This window comes from Osmia lignaria, chromosome 15, assembly GCF_051020975.1.
Source record: "Osmia lignaria lignaria isolate PbOS001 chromosome 15, iyOsmLign1, whole genome shotgun sequence".
NCBI classification, from domain to species: domain Eukaryota; kingdom Metazoa; phylum Arthropoda; class Insecta; order Hymenoptera; family Megachilidae; genus Osmia; species Osmia lignaria.
This window is the reverse complement of record NC_135046.1, coordinates 12,340,922-12,366,785: the sequence shown is the minus strand read 5'-3', so window position 1 is coordinate 12,366,785 and position 25,864 is coordinate 12,340,922. Positions and strand designations below refer to the sequence as shown.

At 40.1% G+C, this 25,864-nt stretch overlaps 2 protein-coding genes across 6 annotated transcripts; one reads left to right on the top strand and one right to left on the bottom strand.

Annotated features, from left to right (window-relative positions):
• The first annotated feature begins 212 nt into the window (after positions 1 to 212).
• On the top strand, positions 213 to 16,964 carry Apoltp (Apolipoprotein lipid transfer particle). Of its 4 annotated transcripts, XM_034333343.2 has the most exons (24): positions 213 to 365; positions 533 to 690; positions 1,269 to 1,579; positions 1,877 to 1,921; positions 1,996 to 3,070; positions 3,150 to 3,513; positions 3,576 to 3,885; positions 3,946 to 4,448; positions 4,520 to 4,815; positions 4,936 to 5,452; positions 5,512 to 5,653; positions 5,752 to 5,925; positions 6,014 to 6,559; positions 6,638 to 7,553; positions 7,647 to 10,581; positions 10,649 to 11,013; positions 11,087 to 12,474; positions 12,559 to 12,743; positions 12,810 to 12,964; positions 13,045 to 14,216; positions 14,296 to 14,519; positions 14,585 to 15,607; positions 15,669 to 16,112; positions 16,189 to 16,964. In XM_034333343.2, exons 3-24 carry the CDS (start codon positions 1,498 to 1,500, stop codon positions 16,270 to 16,272), a joined length of 12,945 nt encoding a protein of 4,314 aa, XP_034189234.2. In that variant the 5' UTR covers positions 213 to 365; positions 533 to 690; positions 1,269 to 1,497; the 3' UTR covers positions 16,273 to 16,964. The 4 variants fall into 4 exon arrangements, with proteins under 4 accessions (XP_034189234.2, XP_034189233.2, XP_034189235.2 ...); XM_034333342.2 differs by lacking the exons at positions 213 to 365; positions 533 to 690 and adding an exon at positions 920 to 1,203; XM_034333344.2 differs by lacking the exons at positions 213 to 365; positions 533 to 690 and adding an exon at positions 920 to 1,203 and having other exon boundaries at positions 1,255 to 1,579.
• Tbc1d22 (TBC1 domain family member 22) lies at positions 16,732 to 20,953 on the bottom strand. 2 transcript variants are annotated; one of them, XM_034333366.2, is made up of 8 exons: positions 20,795 to 20,953; positions 19,824 to 19,997; positions 19,128 to 19,684; positions 18,920 to 19,050; positions 18,570 to 18,824; positions 18,228 to 18,477; positions 17,927 to 18,150; positions 16,732 to 17,851 (listed from the first exon to the last, which is right to left on the bottom strand). In XM_034333366.2, exons 2-8 carry the CDS (start codon positions 19,904 to 19,906, stop codon positions 17,711 to 17,713), a joined length of 1,641 nt encoding a protein of 546 aa, XP_034189257.2. In that variant the 5' UTR covers positions 19,907 to 19,997; positions 20,795 to 20,953; the 3' UTR covers positions 16,732 to 17,710. The 2 variants fall into 2 exon arrangements, with proteins under 2 accessions (XP_034189257.2, XP_034189258.2); XM_034333367.2 differs by having other exon boundaries at positions 20,302 to 20,886.
• Positions 20,954 to 25,864: the final 4,911 nt, after the last annotated feature.

The following is a 25,864-nucleotide window of genomic DNA, read 5'->3' as shown; positions in this document are numbered from 1 at the left end:
TTGGTTCGTAAAAACCAACATGGCGTAAAAACGCTTACGCCGTGCCTTCAATTCAAACGTCGATGCGAGCATCGATCTATCGAACAATTTTCCACAGACATGTTTTTTCTATTTAAAGTATCGATCATCGTATTCGTCGAAATACTTCAAGTATAACATTTTTCACTTGTGAAATTCGAAGTGTTTTTTCATGAAAACACGTAACGCAAAATTAAATGCATATTCGACCGCGTGGTTGTTTGTTTATTCGCGATAATTTTCCCTGAAATAAATATCGATGAATTTTTACGGAAATTCGATGTTTAGATGACGATGATCTATGCCTCGACGCGAAGAAAAATTTCTTCGTGTTGATCACCGTAATCGTAAAGTTTTGACCTTTGTTCGCTATTTTAGAGATAATTTTTAAACAATCGTATTTTCCAAGATCGTTAAGCGCTTTACCGATCATGCTCGATAATTCAACTATTTTTTAAACTACTGCTTTGATTATATTAAAAGAAATTTATTTAACATGTTATTGTATTCGCAGGAAGTTGATTTTTGCCAGCCGAATCACTGTGTCAACTCGACGAATACCTATAATCGATTTTAAATGGAAAGGAATGGTAAATGGGATGACGATGTTCTCATTCACAGAAGGAACGATACAGAACAAACAAATAAATGAAATCATCAGTGGGTTTATTGGTACAGTATACAGAAAACTTGAAACTTTCTACGTATAGTAATATCGATCGAAAGAAAATCGGTGTCTTCTTCGAATTCGACGCAAGATCGTTAGATGGTAGGGAAGCAACGCTTCCTCGTTTATCTTATCGCGTCGTGACCCCTAACCTCGTGCAAATACGAAAAGCAAGAAGACCTTTGACACCGATCTTTTTTCCCCCTAGAAAGAGGAGTAGCATAGTAGTTGATTCGATGTCGTAGTCCATTCGGTGGTCGAGTTCGGTCGGAGCAGGAAGCACTTACTTAACCGATATCAAGCGTACCGGCTTGTTTCGCACCCTAGTAGTCCCCTTTCTCGGTTCGATCTTTCCGCTCGATCAGCGATCTCCTCTTTACGAGTTTACCACCGCGATTATTCGCGCAACACTCGTCAACAGTCTCTGATTACTTTCGACTCGACTCGGTCGATCGGTGTCTCGTCTTTCGTCTTTTCAAGTTTGTTTGAGACCTCGCTGAAATTTCGCTTCGCTAAAAGTACGAGTAGTATAGAAAATTTCTTGTTAAATTTCATAGTTTTGAAAACAGTTTAATTGTTACAGAATCGGGTAAACGGTGGTGTTTGTTGGCGTGGTGTTTAGTGGCGTGGTATAGCGTGGCGTCTGCACGAGTTGAGATTAAGAAAATCACATCGAACGGGTAGAAAGGCAGAGAAAGGGACAGGAAGCGGGGATACGGTGTAGATCGGTGGCCGACACAGACAAAGGGATGAAGGGCGCATCGATGCAGAGATAATTAACGATTCAACCCCGTTACTTTGGAACAAGCAACATGACTTGGGATCGACGATCGTGGAACCTTACCGCGATATTTGTCGTAGCGATTTGTATCGCGATCGACATCGTACAATCTGGTAAAGTTATTTTTATTCTCATACATCTGAATAATTAGAGGAAAGAGGGATGGAAGGTGTTTGTTTGTCTAAATGATACATGTAAGATCGTGACGTATAATTTTGCTTGTCGTTCGATTATTATCTGTTGCGCGTGTTAGTGAACTCTCTTATTTCCAAGAATAAGTATCGTATAATGCACGGTTCGAGTCATGCGTATCGGTGTCTGGTTATCAGTAAAGCGTAACCCTGCAACACTACTAGGTCGACGTAAATATTCGCGGTGTTATTAACCGGATCGTTAATTTTCCGTTTCAGAAGTGGTCAAGGATCCAACGCTATGCGCCCGGACGCGATGCAAAGGTATGGAACTTGTATTAAAGAAGTCGTTGAAAGATCAATGAAATATTAAATAAAATTTAATTACGCGTTTCCAGTGGCAACGAGCAGAAAGTTCAAGTACGAAGAAAACGTTTGGTACTGGTACAGGTACTCCGTGGACGTGAGCACAAATTTAGGAAAGGACAATTCGACGGGTGATCCGTTAAACGAGTCGACCTTGAGGTTGGACGCGGACTTGGTTATTTGGTTTAGCAGCCCTTGCGAGGGTAGTTTGAGGTTCCACAATACGAGCATCAGCCACGACCCTCGGAAGTACAATCCAGAATTTCCGGATCGTGCCGGCGCGGATTTTAAAACGCATCTGGAACGTTACACCTTGAGATTTGCGTTCGACGACGGTCGAGTAGACGAATTATGCCCGGACAAGCGGGAACCGATCTGGGCGTTGAACTTGAAAAGGGGTGTGCTGTCGATGCTACAGAACACGATGCACAGGTTGGACGTGGATCATCGGGGAGACGAGCTGGACGTGAACGGTGTATGCGAGACGAGTTATCGTTTGCGCGAGGCGAAACGTACCAGCTTGATCCTGAGAAAATCGAAACACCTGTCGGACTGCGTTTACGGTTCGAAACACTTCTCCGTCGTTCGTTCGAACGTGTACACCAGTCCCCGATCGAGAACTCGTCGATCTCAGCATCCTCTTCTCGATTCTCGAAGCGATTGCGAATTAACGGTCGATCGCAACGTCTACGAAAAGATCGTATGCAAGGAGGAACATCGATTGCAACCGCTTTCCAGCGGAAATACGGGCGCGAGAACCGAATCTACCTCCGTTCTTCGGTTGATTCGAAAATCTCAAGACGATTATTCGCTCGAGTACGAAGGAACCGACGAGGAAGAATCGGATAAGTATGGTCAAGGATTGGATCGCACGAAAAAAACCAATCTGTTGTACGATTACGCGAGAACCGCGAAAACTGTTCACGGGGAATTAAGAACTTCTAGAGACCTGTTGAAAACGATGTGCAGACTAGGAGTTAGCACGAACGAATTGCAGCAACGATTTTCCGAGACGTTTACCGCTTTCGTTCATTCGGCTCGACTTCTCGATTATCCCTCGTTGTCACAGTTGTTCGTCAGAGCCAATAGTATCTGCAAAACCGGAAAGTGAGTAGAATTAAGCGACAAAAGTTGATACTCTCTTCGAGATAAAAGAAAATCGTTCGTTTTTTCCATGTTTTCGCAGGAAACACATCGTGGATGCTTTGCCGTTTATGGGAAGTAACGCGGCCGTGAACGTGATGCGAGATTTGATAATCAAGCGATACGTGGATCAAGCAACGATCGACAAGTGGGTCACAGCGTTTGCGTTAATCCCTCGACCTAATCAAGATACGATCAGAACTTTGTCGCCTCTGCTCGATTTTCAACATCAAATACCGGAAGCTCAATTCATCCTGAGTTATTCCGCGACCATCTACGCGTTTTGTTCGAACCACGAAACACGGTGCGACAACGTCGAACAGGTGACACGGTTTCTTTCGTACCTTGAGCAAAGGATCGAGAAAGGTTGCGCGGCACGAACTCACTCTATTTCCACGATCAAAGAGGTACGTTATTTCGAAATCATGTTTCCGATCGATGTAAATCATTATTTCTCATTCGATTATAGACGTTGGAAGCTCTGAAAGCGATCGGGAACATGGGCTTGGAAACCGACAGCTTATCGAAACGGTTACAAGAGTGCATAGAAGATGTAGGAGGATTCTTGCCGATGGAAGTTCGCATGGCGAGTATCGATGCTCATCGAAGAATGCCGTCTTGCGAAAAAAGCCGGGATCTCTATTTTCTAAACTACTATCGGAACAATAGCTTGGACACGGAGATACGTATCGCATCTTATTTACAAGTGATGCGCTGTCCCGATTACAACGTCGTCAAAACGATCAAACACGCGTTGAAAGTCGAGGAAATTAATCAAGGTATCCTTCTGAATTTCTTTTCTTTTTTTCCCTCGAGTTTAATCGAAACTCTGTTCACAGTGGGAACATTTATTTGGAGCCATCTGACCAATCTCTACAATTCTGCTTCGCCGACCAAAATCGAGATTCAAAGTCTTCTCACGGACAGAGACTTAGACGGGAAGTTTAACAGAGACAGAAGGAAATTTTCACGAAACTACGATGGATCTTTCTTTTCGGAAGAATATAATTTTGGCGGCAATTACCAGGGAAATCTAATCTTTTCTACAAAATCGTATATACCGCGTACAGCGACTTTCAATCTCACTTTCGATCTTTTCGGCGAATCCGTGAACGTTTTCGAGATTACCACCAGACTCGAGGGTATGGAATATTACGCGGAGAAATTCTTCGGTCCGGACGGACCGTACAATAACGAGAAAATGTCTGGTTTCTTTAAAACGTTCCTAAGAAGTTTCAGGGCAGCTCCCGAAGAGGACGACAATTATTGGAAACGCGTGAAACGATTACCGGATGTAATCGACAATAATTTTAACGATCCAAGGATAAGTCTCGGTTACAAGGTAAGCGAAATCACGAGAACGGCTTTATTTCTTCTAAAAGAATAGAATAAACACTTTACTTTTATCGTTAGATATTTGGAAACGATCTAAAGTACTCGATGCTGAACGGCGATCGAGAAATCAGAGAAGCTTTAACGCGCTTAAACCCGTGGGAGAAATTTAAGGAAATCACGTCTGGAAAAGAAATTCAATACGAAAACGCGCTGATGTTTCTGGATTCGACTTACGTGGTGCCGATGACATCTGGTCTGCCGGTGCGTTTAGATTTTGCTGGTTCCGCGGCGTGCGATTTCAAGATGTCAGGATTACTCGACGCCAAGCGAATAACTAGCGGAGAGATCGAACTTGTCAGCAACATTGCGCCCAGGTACGATTACGCTTGATTATTTCTCTTACAATTTCCTGCGTTACATTCATGAATATAATAAAATATGGAAATAAATCGATACAAAATATAACAGTCAGTTGGTTTTATGTTTGCGAACAGCATGAGCGTCGATGCGATCGGCAGTATGACCGTGGATGCTTTTTACAAAACTGCTGGAACGAAACTACGAACGAACGTGTATTCGTCCGGGGCGGTCCAAATTCACTTGGACGTGAAAGGGATGCGCTCGATCCGGTTAAGTTTGGGCCTACCGAATAAAAAGATGGAAGTGTTCTCGATCGGCACGGATATCCTTTTAACGAAAGGCAACGGAGCAGAAGTGGAGGAGAAGCCGATCGGCGTCTTAATCACCGGTCAAAACAGTAACGATCGACGTTTGATGCAATCGTCGATTCCCCCAGGAAGCATTATCAGCAACACCAGCTGTACTTGGGGCGCTCTCGACAGACTCGTAGGACTAAAACTGTGCCTCGATTATCAATTGTCGAACGTAACGAAAGATCCAAACGCGCCGTATTTTCTCTTAAGCGGTCCTACGCTTTTCAAGGTTTCCATGATCAAAGCCGATCCTACCGCTAAACATTACTTGCTCGAGTACAAGTGGGAAAAAACGAAGGTATCCTATCATTCTTTCTGTCTCATGCTCGAAACGACATATTTTACTTTCTTTTGTAGGAGGAAAACGTTTTCAGAGTCGCGTTTGATACACCAGGGTCGCAGGTGAACAGAGAGTTGAGCGCAACCGTTTCGTTCGACGTTAAAACACACAACGTTACCGTTTTGTTACGATCTGCCGGAAACTCTATAGTGGCGGAAGGTAAATGGATAAATTGTTTATTCCTCCTGGTAAAAGAAAAGACATAACAGACCTCGTGCCGACGTATTTCGTCAGCTGAGAAATTTTTCTTCTTTCAGGCACTTACAAAAGCACGGAGAACGAAACATTCGTGGACATAGGTTTCGACATAAACGGTACCAAACACTTGGATGCCACATTCGGTTACGCGATCAAAAAGTTCCAGTATGGTTACACGTACAGCCCACAGATGCACGTGATTGTAAACAACGAACGAATAGTCGCTCTTTCAGGTATTTGATCGATTCTTTGGGTAACGCTTAATCCATATTCACGGTTACTAATCATCTTCTTGATCTGAAAATGAAATTTTTCATCAAGGTACGATAAGAAGCGCCTGGAAGAACAACGTCTCCCAATGCGATATAGATTTGACCTTTCGAACTAAAAAAGTTTGGAGCAAACTAGTAGGTTACATCGTTAGAAGAAACGTAAGTTTAGCTGGTGATTTTCAGTTAGAGTATCAGTTACAAAAAATGCCTAAGAAGGAAACGCTTCAACTAGAAGTGTTGTTCTCGAATCGTTCGTCGAAAACGTTAACGCACAAGACGGCCGATTTAAAGTTACGCTCGACCGCGTATCCTCAATTGAACACGGTAATAATTGCGTGGTATCAGCAAGCGTTAGGCCATTTGGAGTTACACGCTGAAGTGAATTCCAGTCCACACCTGATGGACGATCGTCACAAACTTACCGCTAAATTGATCTTATCCTATTCGAAGATGTACTTTCAAAATCAGGACACGAAAGTAAGCGCGCTGATCGCCGTAACGAAACCTATTCAAAATTTAGACATCAAAGTCGGAATCAGCCACTACGCGATGGGGCCGGAAACGAGGACCAGCCTATTGATAGGATACGCTCCAGGTTGGTCGTATGTTACATCGCATTGCATTTTTCACTCTGAAACCTCTCTCATTGGTCGTACGTTTCTTCTTTGTTCAGGAAAGGAAATCGTATTAACGGTGAACCTGATAATGCCACGAGGATTAACATTCGCCATGGAAGGACACGCGAACTTGACAATTCCAAACTTTAACGCGATGTTGGTGGATGTACGAATCACCGAGAGATCGAAGCGTACTTACGAATTAGATTTTACCGGAACTTGGTTCAGCGGACACAATCTGACTGCGCGTGGCACTTACTCGGATAGATCGGTCGCGACCGTCGTTAGTCATAGTTTAAAGTTAATTCTGAAATCTCCAAGCTTTGCTAGCGACGTTCTGGTAAACTGCAAACTGTACCGGAATTACAGCGACATCAGGATTGGCTTATACGTGGAACAAGTGGATCGTGATCGATACGCGTTCATCTTAAATCACACGGTATTATCGGCGACGGATTTCATCAGTTACGTCGAAGGAAGATACAAAGGAAACGTGTATTCGGTGATGACCGACGTGAACACGGAACGAGAAATTCGAATGGAGATACATTTAGACAAATGGAGGGACGTGCATCTGGCGCTGATCGGTTTTAACGAGGAAAACAGGAAAGAATTCGGAGCGGAAGTGAAATGGGACGCGAATAGAGATCCTGCCCTGAAACTGGCGATACACTTTTCGATGGATAAGACGGTGCTTCCGGCTATTTCGGAGGAACAACCACCCCAGAAGAATCTGAGCGCGATCGTCACCGTTACTTATCCCGGTCGCTTGATCGCCGGATCGTGTCGCGTAGCCGCGCGCGGTTATTACAATTACGCGGTAGACGTTGCGATCGACTGGAATCCAGAGAATACGATAGGGCTGTTCGTCGCGACGGAATACTACGTAAAAGCATGGACGAGATCGATGAGCATGGAGGGTCGGCTGGTCACGCCGTTCGAGAATTGGAAGAAAACGGCTCTAAGCGCAAAGTAATTCACCTATAATTGTTTATCTTCGAACGATTATTATCGACCGTTTCATTCAATGCGACCTGTAAATTGAACGTTTTAATCCTGTTACAGGTATCTGCAGGAAGAAAACGCGATCAAGGTGAGCGGTAGTGCTCATTGGAAGGATTCGCAACGGTTGATCGCGGAATTCGATGGAAGTACAAAGCAGCGTGAGAAAATTCGCGAATGGAAAGTGAACTGTGGAATAACTAGTTCGGTACATTCAATTTCTTCGGTTATCGTCAACGTCACCCATCGACTGATCGATTCGCAGCTGGCGGATACTCGTCTATTGGTCAAGTACAATCCAGACAAAGTGATCGACGCTTGGAGCATTTGGTATCTGAACAAAGAGTCGGATAACGTTTTCAATTTGACCGGCAATTTGCATCTCGAGTCACCTGTGACTAGTTACAGAAAAAGCGATATGAGGTGTCAATTGCAGATTTTACCGGACTGGAAATTCTTGGGAGCGGCCAATTTGGATCTCGATAAGAGAACTTACACGGGAAAATTGATCGGCGATATTCACCGTTTCATGGAATCAATGATTCAGTTCAACGTTACCACCCCGTTGGAGAAGTTTTCTTTCGTCCGTGGACGATTCGGTTTGTCCGAGAAAAATAAACACGCGGTCGCGGAGGTGGTCACTCCAAACGGTCCTATGGGTTTCGAAGCACTTTGTCAATTGTTCACAGCAGACTACGATTTCAACGTTCGACTGTCGCTCGCGACACCGTTGGAGGTGCTACGAAGATCCTTGCTCGTCGGCAAATTGAGTAATCGAGAAGCAGATTTCAGAGTCGCTTACAACAATATACAGGCTGGTTTCCAGGGTGTCTGGAGCTATCATAATATTACCGATTTTCATTACAGTTACTTGTTGTTCACGCCACTTCGGGGTTTCGAGGAAAGCGGAATCGTCACAAAGTTGATTGTAATGTACACGGTGGACGGGAATCTCGACGTCGACACCGAATTTTCCATCAAATTAGCCGAGACGAAACTTGGCGTCAAAGCCAAAGGCGGTCCGAAATCTCCACCAGTCAATATACTGATCAATCCTTCGATCGAGATCGCGAAGGAGGATTCTTCGAACGAGAGACAGCTGAAAGAGAGGAAAGAAGAAGAAGAAGAAGAAGTGGCGATAGAAGACGATTTCGAGGAGCAAAGCAATCTTTACTGGCACGGCGAGGTTGAGATGTATCTTATAATCCTTGAAGATATTATAGGAGAACTGGACATAGACAACGATGGACCGACGTATAAGATTTTGGGCAGTTTGAAATATTTTCAAGGGACAATCGTGTTGGACGACACGTTCTGGATACAAGATTTCTTCAACATGAAAAACGAGCTCACGATCATCGTACCCTTTCAAGTGGTCAACGAAATTACCTGTTTGAACTCGTTTGTCGTAGATATGGAGCAGTCCAGTTACACGATGCAAATGCACGTAAATGTCAGACGAAACGCGACATGGTACGAAACAGGAATGGACGCGAATTACGTTTACTCCGAAAGTGAATTAGACGATTCGCAGACGCACAGATTACGAATAAACATTAAGACTCCCATGGAATTTATACGATTTCTCGACACCAACACCACCCTGGACATCGATGAAAATTTCTACAAGGCTAAAATCGGCATTCGCGGACCGAACAGCTCGATCGAACTCCTTGGATCTATCGAGAGCGAAATGTCTCTCGATACGATGCTCGTCCTCGAAATCGACACACCAATGGTGAAACTACCGAAATCCACGTTCACCGTTAAACGAGACTTTACGGAAAAGGAAAGATACCTAAAGATAAGTGGCGAAATTGCAGAACCAGTCTCAAAATCGTTTTCCCTCCAGTCGGAGTGGTACGTAGCGGAAGATCGCTTCCGAGCTTTCGTCGCTTTAAAGTCTTGGATCGAAACGTTGAAAAGCGTGGAGGTGGACGTCTCTTGTTCGAACACGATCGCGACGAACGATACCGCGAGTCTAAATATCTACTCGAAGTACCTGGCTGATCGAGAATACAGGCTACTTGGAAATTATACCTCTGAAACGATTCAGGCGATAGTTTACACGCCGTTCTCCAATGATAAACCGCATTTTGAGTTTCAGGGTAAGACGAGCAAAATGAACGACACCGCGTACAATTTGGACGGCAATTTATCAGACTTGGCGAGAATGGAAACGCAGAGAATTTCCGGTACGATCGTAACGCGAAACGGTTCGTTGCACATCATCGAGATGACGATAGGACCAAGTTCAGGCATCGATCAATCGGATAGCAGCTTTATTGTAAAGCTGAAGAAGGAAAGGTACGGACTAAGTCTGTCCGTGGTTGGTCGCGCTTTCAACGGAAGGATGGACGCTAATTTTATTAACTATTTCAACTGGGACGCCAGAGCTCGCGGGGAATTTCTAAATCGTTCGAACAGAAAAGAACAATTCCAGCTTACCAGTTTTATGAGCGTTCAAGTAAACGGCAATACGACTTTGTATATCCACGCGGAGACACCTGCGGAAGATATTCGAAACATCAGTTTTACAGGAAACATGTTACTCACCAACAACAGCGGTGACGTTCGAGCGAACGGACGCTTGAACGGACACACTCGATACGGTACTCTTCAATGGAAGCTGATCTACATGGTAGACATGTTCGGAAGGCTGCTTGTCGGCTACGAACCATCATCGAACGATCTCGAAGCAAAGGTTCTCGATACACGAATGTTCTTCAGGAATCCTGGTCGAGCGTTCAGGAACATCGACGTTGGCTTCGATTTGGATGTCGATCGGGAGAAATGGAAATTTGCGGCGAATGCCACCCTTGGCTTTCGTAACCACGAGAACATCGACGGAGTGTTTGTCGTCAGGTTACCGCCTCCTAATAACGACGATCATCGCTTTTTAATTAGCTACCACGCTAACGGAGGAGTCAAAGATGCGTCCTACGTGATCGGTTACAATGCCGTCAAGGCTAACACCAACTATGCTTCTGACGGTTCGGTTGGTATATACATAAATATTGTATTATATTTTATTGTATTGTATTGTACCGTAATTCTCCTTACAGATCCACATGGGTACCCGAGACATCGACGGGCATCTTCGCGTCTCTTGGGGGATGCTACCCGTTCAGTCCATCAATAATCTATTGAACGTGAGCTTCGACAATAAGGAGATTCTACTCAAGTATTCGTTGTACACGCCAAAGTTTCAGCAACAAGAAACATTGGTGTTCGTGTTCGATTACGACGCGAAACACGACACGGTCAGACGTTTAATAAACGCGAATATCCATTATCCAGCTAGCACGCATCTTGCTTCGGCGAACATATCTTACGAAAGTTTGTCGAACGTCAATGGAACGGTGGATGCTGTTTTACCGTTTGCGAACGTTTCGCAAGTCGGATGTCAATTCGTCGTATTCACCACTCTGTAAGCGTTCAGGCGTACTTTTACAGCGTAGCTTTTTAAATGTATATATACCTGTATTATTATTCTGTTGTAGGCAACGAAACAAGAAATACGCCAAGATCTTTTGGTCGAAAAACACGGCGATAGTGGACTCGGATTACACGTATCGCAGCGAAAAATTAGACTCTGATCTCGAAGGAATCTTACACGCGGAAGTACCATTGAACACGCGTCACGTCGCTCATTTAACGTACGGTTACAAGAAACGACCTCAAGTGACCACTGGTCACTCCGTGTTAACGTACAACGGGCAGAAGGTTGTACACGGTCAGTACGATTCCAAAAGCGAATCCAGGGCCGGCTTTGAAAAGGATCGCGTGCAAATCACGATCGAAAACGCGTACAAACCAATAGGGATTCTTTACGTGAATCAGTACGAGTACAGCGCGGGAAACGAAGGAACAAACTATCCGACGGTAGAATTCAAACACGTGAATCTGTATCGATTAGACAATAGAACCGCGTTCAACGTGGCAGCTGAATCAAGAATCAAAACTACGCACACCGGTCAGAATATCCATCTGAAAGCGATACACTCGAACAGAACCGTTCAATTGAAAACCGACTACCAAGTTTTACCTGGCGAATTTGATCAGAACTGCTGGTTCAGCTTGGCCGAAGACGTATGGATATCTTATCGCGTGAATATTTTAAACAAAACGACGGAAGAGGTGGACAATCAATTTTTAGTCCTAAGCGTATCTTATCCACGACGAAACTTTACACTGGACGGATCATACTGGATCAGCAGCGAGGAATTCAAGTCGGAGGCGAAGTTAGACTGGGATCAAGATACGTACAGACCAAGAACCATCGGAGCTCTCTTCAATTGGATAAACTTATCTTCGAACGCTGACACGAGCGTGCGACAACGAGCTATCTTCGCTTTGAGGCACCCTAGTTTCAAGAAACAGGTATTACTAAGAGGGGAGCTACTGAAAGAAAGCCCCAGGGATCTATTCAATTGCGTCCTCACCGCGGACTACTCCACCGATCCTGACAAACACTTTGCTTTATCGGCGTCGCTGAAGGACGAAAGTAAACTTCCCTCTACCAGAAGATACGTTTACGAATTAACGGGAAGACATCCGAGTACCAGATTCGATCTCGACGTTCGAGGATTCGTGCAGAAACGCGACAACGCGTTTTTCCAGACTGTGAACAATGGATTGTATAAACGAAGTTTTATCATCAACGACTCTGGACAGCTCAACGCCCGTCTCGATCTTAATCGTGACGAGCTCTTTTTCCATCGAGAATACAACGATGCCGTGAAACATTTGAACATTCGCTACCAATCGATCGAGCGACGATACTTTGTGAACGGTAGCGTCGTTAACACCCCGGATCTGAACGCCACCGGTGTTTTCCTCCTCGATCCAGCAGAAAAATTCACTTGGATGACGCTCAATTATACTCCCGGTACGTCCATATATCGATTTTTCTACTTTTTCTTCTCTACTTGATCTCTAGAAAAAGATTCATCTATCTATCTATCTTCGACAGATGGCATAGAAAGCTTACAGATGTACGGAAAGATCCCCGACGCTCGGAACGCCGTGTTCAACATTTGGAGAACCTACGAGGAAGACTTTTTCGTATCCGACGTATCTTTTTACTTGAAACTCAATCATTCTAGATTGATCACTTCCACGCTACGCTGGAGACCGGAACTGAAAAGCGATATTATCGTACGTTCGATTCTTTTTTTCCTTTCTTTGTCAATTCTTCTCTTACGTTCTTTTCCTTTTTCACAGACTAGCGTAAAGAAAACGGCGATGGACGCGTACGATGGTTTGAATAACGATGCCGACAGTTGGAAGCAATATATTAAAAGTGAAACAGTCAATATAATCTCTGACGTGTGGAGCGACGCTCAGGAAGATCTTGAAGAATTTCTCGACGACTGGAAGTGAGTACATAATGTATGTAGTTTATCGATGTAATTTCGATGGAATTTAGTTCCCTACAGCTGCTCGTTACGCATTTCAGTAATTTGAAAGAGCTGCAGAAAGACTTGGACGAGTTGAAAGTGTATCTGAACGATTCGTATAATGCAAACGACTTTTATATCAAGGACGTGGTCGCTTTGGGATTATACGTGGTCGACGAACTCTCGCTACGAAGTCACATACAGTCTTTGCCAAACATCGTGAACGAAATATGGGAGATAATGGGTGAATCGGGAGAGGCTATTAGAAATTCCTTGATTTGGTTAATCGAAACGATCAAGAATGCGTTCAACAAAGTTTCCGAGATCGTGGCCGCTATTCTAAGAGGAGATTCGATCTCTCAAGTGGCGAACATAATCGAAAAATTGTTAGAAAAATACGACAAATTCGTGAAAGATCTTCACGTGTCGTTTATCAAGTACATCGAGAATCTCTGGGTAAAGATCTCCCAATCGATATCGCAGCAGTGGCATAGATTTCTGTTAATGATCGAACCACTTTTCATTCGTTTCATTCACTATTTGGAGACCGTAGTCTGGAAGGCGAGCAAAGAGGTCCTAGACTTCCTTTACGATCGACAAAACGATCTTATCGCGTCTCCTTACTTTGACCGTTTCACAAATTTCACCCAGGACATCGACAAATTGTATCGAGACATCAAAAGTAACGATATCATAACGAATATTCAAAAATACAGCGGCATTATAATACGTTTTCTAAAGGAAAGATACTTCACCTTCGTTCCGTTTGGCAAAGAACTACAGGATATCGTCGACGAGATTATTACCGAATTAAAAGAATTGCAAAAATTACCGTCTATACATTACGCTTTGGAGAAAATGCAACAGGTTTACGGTAGAGTGTACTATGTTTACGAATACCTCGAAGTACGAGCCAAGATAGAAAACGCCCTTCGATTAATTCATTCGAAATTAATGGAAGTAAGCCAAACGGCCCTAGAGGCTGAAAGTCGGTACAGAGAAGCAAAGACAAAGTTCATTTTCGATCCCAATCAAGGATTGATGTGCTTCGAACAAAAGCTTCCAATGTCTTGGCACGCTTTCAATCAGACTCCAGAATTCCACGAGATCCCGGAATTTAGGGCTGTCTCCGATCTCAAATCGTACTTTGTCTCTTCGAATCTAACATTTTGGAGCGTGTACCGATACAAACCATACATGGATCCATTCAACTGGTTTCCACCGTTCAAAGGTAACCACGAAATTTTACTTTCTTCGAGTTCTTTCCGTTCTTCGCCTGCCCTCAAATCAATCTTTCGCGATCGTTTCAGCGCACGCGATGATCGTTGCTTCTCAACACTTTACCACCTTCGATGGACGACACTTGGAGTTTGCCGTTCCTTGCGGTAGCAGCAGAAGCTACTTGTTGGCTCGAGATTTCGTGCGAAACACGTTCACAGTTCTCATCGAGTTTCATGCACAATCGGATCGCGTCACCCACAAAATCATCGTGTTGCTCGGCAAGGAAGCTCTCGAGATCGACTATTTCAACGACGTTAGTGTCTTCGATTTCAAAATAAACACACGCAGACACGATTTTGATATCTTTTTCTTTTGCAGAGCATCAAACGTCTCTCGGAACAATCGTCGAGCCTGGCGAACGATCTTCAACTTCCAATCGAATTGGAGAACGGTACCACCTACGTCTATCAGACGGAAAGCGTGATTATCGTCGAGCGAAAGGAAAATCAATTACGGCTCGAATGCAATCTGAAATTTAATCTGTGCACATTGGAATTATCCGGTTGGTATCATGGAAAAACTGCCGGCATTCTCGGAACTATGAATTACGAACCGATGGACGATACCACGTCATCGAACGGAATCGTAATGACGGACGTGGGAAAATTCGCCGATAGTTGGTCGATCGATCAAGATCATCGTTGCTCTTCGAACGCTCTTAATTCAACGTCGAAACCGGAACAAGATACGACTGTTCCACTGTTTTGTAACGATCTATACGTGAACAAAAGTTCCGAATTCGTTTCTTGCTTCGACGTGATCGAACCAGGCGAATACTTTGAAATGTGCATCCAGAGCGCGAGGAAATCAGAGGCTTGTACTATCGCTCTATCCTATTTGCAAGCGTGCATGTTCCACGACACTTATCTCAGAATACCGGATGCGTGCACCAATTGCAATATGTTGGACGGTAGTCAGGTGGCGGAAGGTCAATTTAGAAGGTTGGAAGGTGAACGTGTACCGAGATCGACCGACGTGGTCTTCATCGTCGAAGGAAAAGACTGTAATCGTGGTGTGAAAGGAAATCGTAGCATCGAACACTTGGTTGCTCAATTGAACAAAGAATTCAGAGATCAAGGTTTAACCGACAATCGATGGTCATTGGTCGTCTTTGGAGCTGACGGAGTGCTCGATCATCCGAGGAGCGTTGTCATCGACGGGCAAATATTCACGAAAAACACTGCACGATTCCTCGATTATTTCGATCGTGTCCCCATTGGTGACGGAAGCAGAGATATCTTTGCGGCGATCGCGTTCGCCTCGAAACTTGTTTTCAGAGCCGGCGTTTCAAAGACGTTCATTCTGATGCCTTGCTCGCATTGCGAACCGGAAAATCAAACGGTAAGCCGCGAATAACAAACTCTCTGTTTCTTTAATTGACAAGCAATTTTTTGTTTTCCAGTTGGACTACTCGGTGCTTCATGAAGTTTTATTGGAGCACGGCATCACGCTTCACGTATTGATGGACAGTGATTTCGAATTCGAGAAGGAAAGGTTGAACAAATTGCTGTACGGATTGGACGCAACAAAGGCGTACACGAAGAAAGACGCTAGAACGTTGGTCGGTGATGTCGATTTAAGACGACAAGTGAAACTTCCAAAGAGCGCGCTTGGTTACTGTACACCCTTGGCTCTGGAGATCAATGGAACGATATTCAGCGGCGAGAAATTACGATTCGACAAATTAGCCTCGATCAAAAAGTTTGCCAGCGTTTTCTCCAAGAGGGTGGCATTGACCGCACAACCAAATCCCTGTCAAAACTGCGAATGCACCGCCGATAACAATGGTGTCACGCGTATGGAATGTATACCTTGTGTCTATCCAACACCGATTTCCGTCGATTACGTGAGTTTTCTTTTACTTCACGATTAATCGTTTTTGCTTCGAGTTGAGCCAATATCTTCTTTCCATTTTTACACAGGAAACATTCAATCTGAACGATTCACTCGCCTCTCTACAGCCATTAAATATGGATTATGGCCAGATCGATATCGACGACAGCTGAAACATCGAATTACAAACAGTTAACTACTTGTTAACAGTTAATTACTAACATGACAACCGGCTACGGCCTCTTTTAATATTAACAAGTATTTCAGATTTATCGTAATGTATCAGGTATGTCATAAATTAAGTTATATCTAAATAATTTCTCACGTTTGTAAAATAATAGCCCAATATTTCAATTCTTCGAGTGCAAGTATGTAATTCGATAAGAACATTATTTATACGCATAGATAAGAAAGAGACAGTCTCGTTTATTGTAATCAACGACGCTACACATATTTTGTGTACAGGTTTTCGATTAGAAAATCAGAGTCGACGAACGGGAAAACATACATATTGTAGTTGTTTTCTTACCCGAAAACATATCAACGTCGAGCAAATAATCATAACCTCTTGTCATACGTCAAATTTAACTTATATTATGAATAACGCGTATATTTCTTCCTTCTTTCCTTCATTTCTTTTTTTTTTTTATGTAGCTTTTGATTGGTCCTTTTTGAAATACCAGTTATCGTTAGATATACCTTTCGCGTGAGTACAGTACTATCCGTTCGAGCGTTATCTTGAATCGTTAACAATTCATAAAATATCATATGGTTTAACCATTTGATAAAATGGCTTTAAAGTAACTAAGAATATTTATAGTCCCGATCTTTGTTGAAGATATTTTAACACCTTTTTTTTTTTTATTATACATATCTGTTATGGCGATGCACGAGCATGGCAAGGATATGAGTCAAAATCTTTTGACACGAGATTCTAAGCCCTCCGCGATAATCTGCTCCTCACCCCTTCCACTTTGAACTATTGCCATACTAGTAAAACTAACGTTCATTTATAAATGTAACTGTATGAAATACAAGAAAATAAGAAAATTCCATAACATTCTCGTTCATAAGATCCATTTGCAAAAGCTAAATACATAGGTGATTACTCTTTGAGCAGAAATTGAAAATTTACGTGCGTAAAGGAAAGCTTATATGTAATCGTTACTTAAAAGAGCAACCAGTTGCAATTGATATATAAAATTTTTCACTTATGCAATTATATTATATTACATATATAACATAATATAATTATAACATACACGTACTGTACATACAAATATAATACGAATCGTGAATGACGATCGATTCGTTGCTTGCGCATATGTATAACTTTGATAAACTAAAAAATGGCGAGAAAACTTATCGTATTAACTTGATTTACTAGAAATAACAGCAATAGTAATAAAATCTGTATAGATCAATCGGATCTTCGAGAAACGTAACGGGGGAACAAAAAGAAAATGAAAAATAGGGCTTATTCTCGACTGCAGAACTGAATGATCAGGCAATTTGAAATCATGTTCGAAACAAAATGGCCGCGAGTTATTTGATAAAATAATGTTCTTAGCCGCTATTACAATACCGTTGTCTAAACGTATTGTAAAACGGTCACCTCGTATCGTGAGCTTGCAAGTGATTGGGGGCATCTGCAAATGTAAATTTTAATTTGTACGCTTCTGCGACCAATATTCCTATCTCCGAATCTGTCCAATTTTGAGTAGGCAGGTTTTGTAGCATTAGCATCAGTCCCTAAACAACAATATAATATAACGTATCACCTATGACGTTATATTACATTATTTAATAATATAATTTAACGCTTACTTGAAAGTCGGGTTGTAAAAGAAGGTGACGTCTCCAACGAAGAAGAAACGCGGCACATACGTAAAGCTGAAACGAAGCGAATCGATCGGATTCCGCCAAGTAAGTATCCCATAGACGAATCGTGCAATGAAGAGGAATTTCTCTCGTCAATAAATTATTCATCCACCGAAAGGAAAACTGTAAGTAATCCACTCCGTGTTGATGTAAATGTTGATGTAACGGGGCTGAAAAAAAATGAAAAGTCACGAAGAAAAAGTAACGTTTCGAATGATATATTTTTAAAATGTAGCAAATTATGTACCATCGATTCTTTGTATAAGCTCTTTCAACTGGTTCACTTTGTGCTGAATACCTAATTGAGCAAAGATATAATTATCTTGAATACCATCGAGAAACTTAGACAAGCACCAAAAACTATCTGCTTCTATAATATTTCTTTGCTCTTTTTCTAACGATGCTACATCGTAATTTTCCAAGTCTTGCCATGCTGACATGGGTACTGCTTCTTGTAAAAATACCAGAAAGAAAGGTGTCACGAGATCGTTCATTCCCTACATAAGAGAATAAAATACAAAAAAGAAGAAATGCAGTTAAAATTGATTCAAGGGTGACATATAAGAATACACAGGTACATCGAACGCACTTGAACGTATCCAGAAGCGGGATGACGAATTGCCCAAATATAAAGTATTCTTTCAAAAATTAATTGGACCGTTGTTTGCTGAAACAACGAAATAAGTGGTGACATTCTTGGAATATCAATATGAATTTGCCGATATGTGTCTTGAAATCCCTCGTCTCTTTCAGTATCATAATACTGTTTCACTAAATTCCAATAATCTACACGTTTACGTTCTAACACATGTTGTCTTCGTTCTAAATTGGCTGGCAAATATTCCTGCATGATGAAAACAGAAACGATAGTTTTACATTTTTACGTAGAGTTTGTACGTTAAGTGGAAAGATACGGTATAGTTTACCTTTCTTACTTACAGACAATAGCCTCCAAGTAACGGAACGCAGTCGCGCAGGTATACCTGACCATGACAATTGTCTTAATTCATCTAAATTTAACACAGAAGCTTCCAAAAGGGCTTGAAATTTATCTACTTTACTTTCGCCATCTGAAAATATTAATCAAAGTGAGATTATACCGGATTTGAACGAATACAGAAAGAAAGAAAAATCACTGCATTAGCACCTTGTTCTTTAGAAGGTATAAAAAATTTCGAAGGCGCATTCGTTTGTCTCAACGGTTGCGGCCTACCCGGAAATTGTGTCGGTTTGTGTTGAGGGGAAGCACCATATTTTACATCTGAATCTTCTGTGGAATGTTGACTGTTATTTACTTGAGAATGTATAGACAAATTAGCATTTCTCAAGTGCAAAGGCTGAACAGCTAATCTTTGCAAAGCCTCTGCTCTTTTTTCTTCAGGAATAATTTCTTGTACCCGTTGTTGAGGTTTTACACCTATTCCTGATTCTATACACGATTTTCTCGAACGGTGACTATTAATAACGCTAATAGCAGCAGACTTGCTGACTCTTTTTGATATCTTCACATCAGAAACGGTACAAAATTCATCATCTCCCGAATCCCAAGCATCGTCTATACTTTCTTGAAAATCTTGGAAAGATGTAGAGCCACCGCTACTTCCGGATATACCTCCGCTACTGCTAGACACTGGATTCGTTGAACCAGGTATAAGGGTGGTAGCGCTTCCTTTACCAACTTTACCATCTTGCTTGAGGCTTGGTCTTTTATTATATTTGTCACATATAAACAATTACATCATAATTAATAATCAACCCTGAATGTTTATTATAATTTATTTTAAACATCGTAGGAAGTAACTCTAATTTTATAATCGCACGATGCTATATAAATTCAACTTACCTCCCTGGAACGGCGCGTGTATTCTTTTTCCAAAATGACTGATGAGTCTGATAAGCTTGAGTATGGTGACTTTGATTTTCCATAATTGTTAGAAATTATGTTAACTGGCACCTGCCACTTTTCCAAGATAATTGAAAACACAATACAAATTCCTCATTCCCTTAGAAAGAATTACTGAAAAAAAAAATACAAAATTCATACCATCGATATTTATACTGTTTATTAAAGTCTTCCACATTACATTTTCTTTTGCTGTTTATTTCAAATTCTATGCAGCATATCATTACATACGACAGATAACAAGAATAAGGAATATTAACCAAATTATGTAATCTTGTTAGCTTTCTAATTCATATTACATTTAGTTCATATATATATATGTATATTATACATATATTTGAATCTAAATAACTTGATTAATCATCATTTTGCTCATCTTCAATATAAAATTAGTCATTATTAATAGTACATTACTTACACATATTGTACTGTCCATTCATCATATTTTAAGAATCATCAGAAAGATAGTCTCTTAATATTTATATAAATATTATACTAAGGATTTATGTTAAAATTATATTTAAAATAATATTTTTGAGATGACATGCAAGATTAAATGTAAACACTGCTATGTAAAAAGACATTGAAACTTAATTGAAAACATAAAGACTATGTCATCAAATTTCATGCTCTAGCTTATTAAGAGTAGGTTATGTTTTATATCACAAATATTTCGATAAAAGTTGATGAATAGAATAAAATGAAATTGCACAGTTGTATCTAGAAATGTTTAAATGTCAACATCGAAAGAGTTAACGCAGCACCTTAATCATTAAATAATTCTTAGAATGTGGAATACTATGCGCATAAGGTAAATGATTTTTGTTTTACATAATTGACATCACGATGATACGCACAAAAATAATCATATTACAAGATTTATGATATAAGACGATCTCTCGAAAATTTACCAAATATCAAGCGATATGCTGTATAAAAACCTCATCTTGTAAACGCTGCCTGTTTTTTGACGTATAACACATCCATACTAGTGCTGCCACTGAAGAAATGGCTAAATTAAATTTTAATACTCTGTATTTATATAAATATGTTTGTAGGTATGATATATATATATATATATTGTACATATTTCTCAACATTTCTTTACACATTACTTAAAAAACATATCTCTTTTTATCATCGACCAGTTCCTGTGTTTTTATCAGACATTTTATAATATAAATCTCAATCAAACTGAAGACTGTGCGGATAAAAAATCATTTCGAATCATAATTGTAAATAATTATACAAATAATCTATTAAGATTTATGAATATCATGTTCATAAAATAAATACAAAGTGGCAAAGAAAGCCAGATCGAGTAGAGTTCATTTTATCGCAGACGTATTGTAGCTGCAGTGAATGCGACGTTGTAAGAGGAAATTTGCGGTGATTTATATCATTTCACGTTTCATTTTTCAGTTGTTGCGATAGGATATTTCTTAGCCTTGAACAAGCAAATAAAAATACCATAGAGTTGCATTAATGTTACTGCCATTACAAACTCTCGCGATTAGATCGAATGGTCGAGCTCACAATCGGTATGACAGTCGTGCCTGTTTTACCAGTTCCTCTTATACCACACTCCGCACTCACAATTGAAAACATACAATTTTGACTCCCTTTAATTCCATTTTAATTAAGATTTAATTCATTTAATCTTTATAATTTTAAAATAGTATAACATTGTCATAAAATCATTGCGCCATCTATACCAAAATGGTGGAAACTACTCAGCAACTTACCGACGGAACTTCCGACACAAGGAACAGAGGACCGATCGATAAATCGAAACTGGTCGTAGGTGCGGTCGGTAAGTTGTCAAGTAGTTTCCGCCAATTTTGTATAGAGGGCGCTGGGATCGAATTTTAAAAACATTTCGAAAACAAAGTCATGTCTGGCAATCGTTTTGCATCTGCAGCAGTGACTACAGATACAAGCTTCACTGCTGCTCCTTTTGTTGCTGTAATATGGCAAGGCTGGAGTAATGGGGTATAGTTTTTGATATCGAAACAGTCTGTTATTACCATCAAAGTGCGTTAGACTGTTGCAGTACGAAGTATTTCTGATTTTTATCCTAGGATAAAGCAGATGGCGTTCGTTCTCAAAGCACCACGACCCTCTGAGAGGAAAGGCAAGCATAATCAGTAGCGTCAGCCAGTGATGCCAGAACCGTGGGACGTGGGACAAATTTTTACCCTCTCCACGACGTCCCACGACGTCCCAGTGATTCCCCTACCGCAGTTGTTTCATCTAACACAAGCGCGTTGTCCCACGTGTCCGTGTGAGCTCTGCGGGTTTGGCAGAGTTCGGCTGCTTTCGTCATTTCTACGTTATCGGCTCGATGCTCAAACCGCTAAAGCACGTGGCAGCAGCATCGACGAATCGACAAAATAATATAATTTCGTCCATGGCAATATGGTAGAAGTGAGAAACCAGGAGATTCAGTTCGAATCCCGATTCTACGGTTTCAGTTCTGATTCTTAATGCATTAACGTTTCTTTAATACATAAAAATACATTTTTAATACATTAATACTATGAAATACATTAACTTGGGAAGCAGTTAAAAGAAGGAGTTGAACTGCATCTTTCTTTGATATTTTTTTTAATATTTAAGTTTTATATATATACATATGTATGTACGTCCATATGATAAAAGTACGTGATACAGAAGTAATTTCTTCAATTAGATATTACTGTTATTCTAACTATTACAATACGTAAATTCGAAGATATACGAGGAAAATTGGTTAGGTTAAATTGTAAGGATATAAGGAAATTTCAATCTTTAACGGTTTGTCAGTTTTATTTCTTATTCCTTACAACTATTATAATTTTATTCTCTGAATGGTCATTACAATGAAAGATGGATTAGATACAATTTGATTCCTCATTTAATTTGTTATATACATATCAGGTTTCTTGCAACTATTGCAACTGGTCCACGCTTATACGATATTGCATATTTTACTTTCCTATAATACAACAAGGAAACAAAACTATAATATAGTGATTACCATAATACAATAGAAAATGTTAAGCTTGCTATAAACCTTATGTGTTTTCTGTGTAGTTATGCTGCACTTTCGCTTCGTTGCTTTATAATGACTAATGACTGATTTTTCTTTTGAATGAAATTTCCACTAGCGTATTGATGAAATTTTTCGATTAAAACAAGATCAAACACGACGTAATTTGAATTATAGTTACTTTATATATTTGCATTAGGTTTTAAATAAATAAGTAAATATAATGCAAATTATGTCGTGTTTGGTCTTATTTTGATCAGAAGAACCTTCCAATTACATTGGTAAAAGTTTCATTTAGCAAAAATGAAAAATAAAAAAGTTATGGTTAAATTAATATTGTCTCACTCAAATGTTTTTTCTCGGACCCTTTAATTCTCGGACCTCTTTCTCTTTCGCTATTTGTCTTTTTCTACGTTCGTCAGCATTCAAGAACTCGCTCGAGCTGTGTCGTTCTGCCAGCCTCGCACACTTTCAGGAGAATCGGGAAAATCCAGCATAATAACACATTCTATGCTGAAAGAATATACTAAGTTATCTGTCTAAAAAAATTTTAATAAATCTGACAGATTTATTTTCGGGCTGCTTTTCTTAAGTAATCAGCATTTTACCAGTCTCCTGTACGGATCGGGTGTAGCAGTTTGTAGCAAACTCAACATGTTTTCGATATTATGTCTAATATACAACCGATCGAAAAATATTAAAAATCCAGGATATTTTGTGCCGTTTTTTATATGTCAAGGGCCATCGAATTGAAATAAATGACCAACAATGAATATTATAATAAAGGTGATCGCTGTTCATCTATTTCCTTTCTACGATGTATTTCTTCCACAAGAGACGGTTTCCTAACAATTTACAGTACAGTAAAATCTGGGTACATATAATGCAAGACGTCCGATCAAACTTCGACACCTCGCTCGGATATGCATATGCAATGTTTTGATTCGATCTCTCTGACTTTTCGTCCACTTTTAACATCAATTTTAGCAAGTAATTACAATTCAAACTATATCGTGTTTGGTATCATCTTAATCAGAAAAATCTGGCCAATACGCCAGTAAAAATTTCATTTAAAAAAAGTCAAAAATAAAAATGTTTTATAACTGAATTAGTATTAGTCACACCGATATGTTTCGGCTCTTTCGTTTGATCATTTGACCTCTCTCTCTCCTCCACTGCCTGTCGCTTTCTACGTTCACGCTTGGCTGGCGTCGCGCGTAACCCGAGATTCGACACCTCGCTTGGATCCCATCTCTCTTGCATATGTATATCCAGATTTTACTGTACTGTAAATTGTTAGGAAACCGTCTCTTGCGGAAGAAATACAGGATTGCCTCGAAATAAGCAAGTGGTCTCTGCTTCGAAATAAGCAACTGTTAGGTCTCGAGCCACTTGCTTATTTCGAGGCAATCCTGTACATCGTAGAAAGGAAATAGATGAACAGCGATCACCTTTATTATACTATTCATTGTTGGTCATTTATTTCATTTCGATGGCCCTTGACATATAAAAAGCGGCACAAAATATCCTGGATTTTTAATATTTGTCGATCGGTTGTGTATTCTACATAATATCGAAAATATGTTGAGTTTGCTACAAACTGCTACACACGATCTGTACAGGAGAATGGTGAAATTCTGATTACTTAAGAAAAGCAGTCAGAAAATAAATCTATTGCCAGATTTATTAAAATTTTATTAAACAGATAAGTTAGTATATTCTTTCAGCATAGAACGTGTTATTATGCTGGATTTTCCCGATTCTCCTAAAAGTGTGTAAGGCTGGCAGAACGACACAGCTCGAGCGAGTTCTTGAATGCTGGCGAACGTAGAAAAAGACAAATAGCGAAAGAGAAGGAGGTCCGAGAATTAAAGGGCCCGAGAAAAAACATTTGAGTGAGACAATATTAATTTAACCATAACTTTTTTATTTTTCATTTTTGCTAAATGAAACTTTTACCAATGTAATTGGAAGGATCTTCTGATCAAAATAAGACCAAACACGACATAATTTGCATTATATTTACTTATTTATTTAAAACCTAATGCAAATATATAAAGTAACTATAATTCAAATTACGTCGTGTTTGATCTTGTTTTAATCGAAAAATTTCATCAATACGCTAGTGGAAGTTTCATTCAAAAGAAAAATCAGTCATTATAAAGCAACGAAGCGTAACTGCAGATTAAGTACACAAAAAAAAGAAGGTTTATACCAAGCTTAACATTTTCTATTGTATTATGGTAATCACTATATTATAATTTTGTTTCCTTGTTGTATTATTGGAAAGTAAAATATGCAATATCGTGTAAGCGTGGACCAGGTGCAACAGTTGCAAGAAACCTGATATGTATATAACAAATTAAATGAGGAATCAAATTGTATCTAATCCATCTTTCATTGTAATGACCATTCAGAGAATAAAATTATAATAGTTGTAAGGAATAAGAAATAAAACTGACAAACCGTTAAAGATTGAAATTTCCTTATATCCTTACAATTTAACCTAACCAATTTTCCTCGTATATCTTCGAATTTACGTATTGTAATAGTTAGAATAACAGTAATATCTAATTGAAGAAATTACTTCTGTATCACGTACTTTTATCATATGTACGTACATACATATGTATATATATAAAACTTAAATATTAAAAAAAATATCAAAGAAAGATGCAGTTCAACTCCTTTTTTTAACTGCTTTCCAAGTTAATGTATTTCATAGTATTAATGTATCAAAAATGTATTTTTATGTATTAGAAAAACGTTAATGTATTAAGAATCAGAACTGAAACCGTAAAATCGGGATTCGAACTGATTCTCCTGGTTTCTTAATTCAGCCATATTGCCATGCACGAAATTATATTATTTTGTCGATTCGTCGATGCTGCTGCCTCGTGCTTTAGCGGCTTGAGCATCGAGCCGATAACGTAGAAATGACGAGAGCAGC

Bases quoted from the DNA above. Each gene is read 5' to 3' on its own strand.
- Apoltp (XM_034333343.2), top strand. From the start codon at position 1,498: ATGACTTGGGATCGACGATCGTGGAACCTTACCGCGATATTTGTCGTA. The intron at 4,449-4,519 runs GTAAGCGAAATC...TTTTATCGTTAG, and splicing joins GGATAAGTCTCGGTTACAAG to ATATTTGGAAACGATCTAAA. The intron at 6,560-6,637 runs GTTGGTCGTATG...TTCTTTGTTCAG, and splicing joins ATTGATAGGATACGCTCCAG to GAAAGGAAATCGTATTAACG.
- Tbc1d22 (XM_034333366.2), bottom strand. From the start codon at position 19,906: ATGGAAAATCAAAGTCACCATACTCAAGCTTATCAGACTCATCAGTCA. The intron at 18,825-18,919 runs GTAAGTAAGAAA...TTCATCATGCAG, and splicing joins TTACTTGGAGGCTATTGTCT to GAATATTTGCCAGCCAATTT. The intron at 18,151-18,227 runs GTACATAATTTG...ATTTTTTTTCAG, and splicing joins GCTTATACAAAGAATCGATG to CCCCGTTACATCAACATTTA.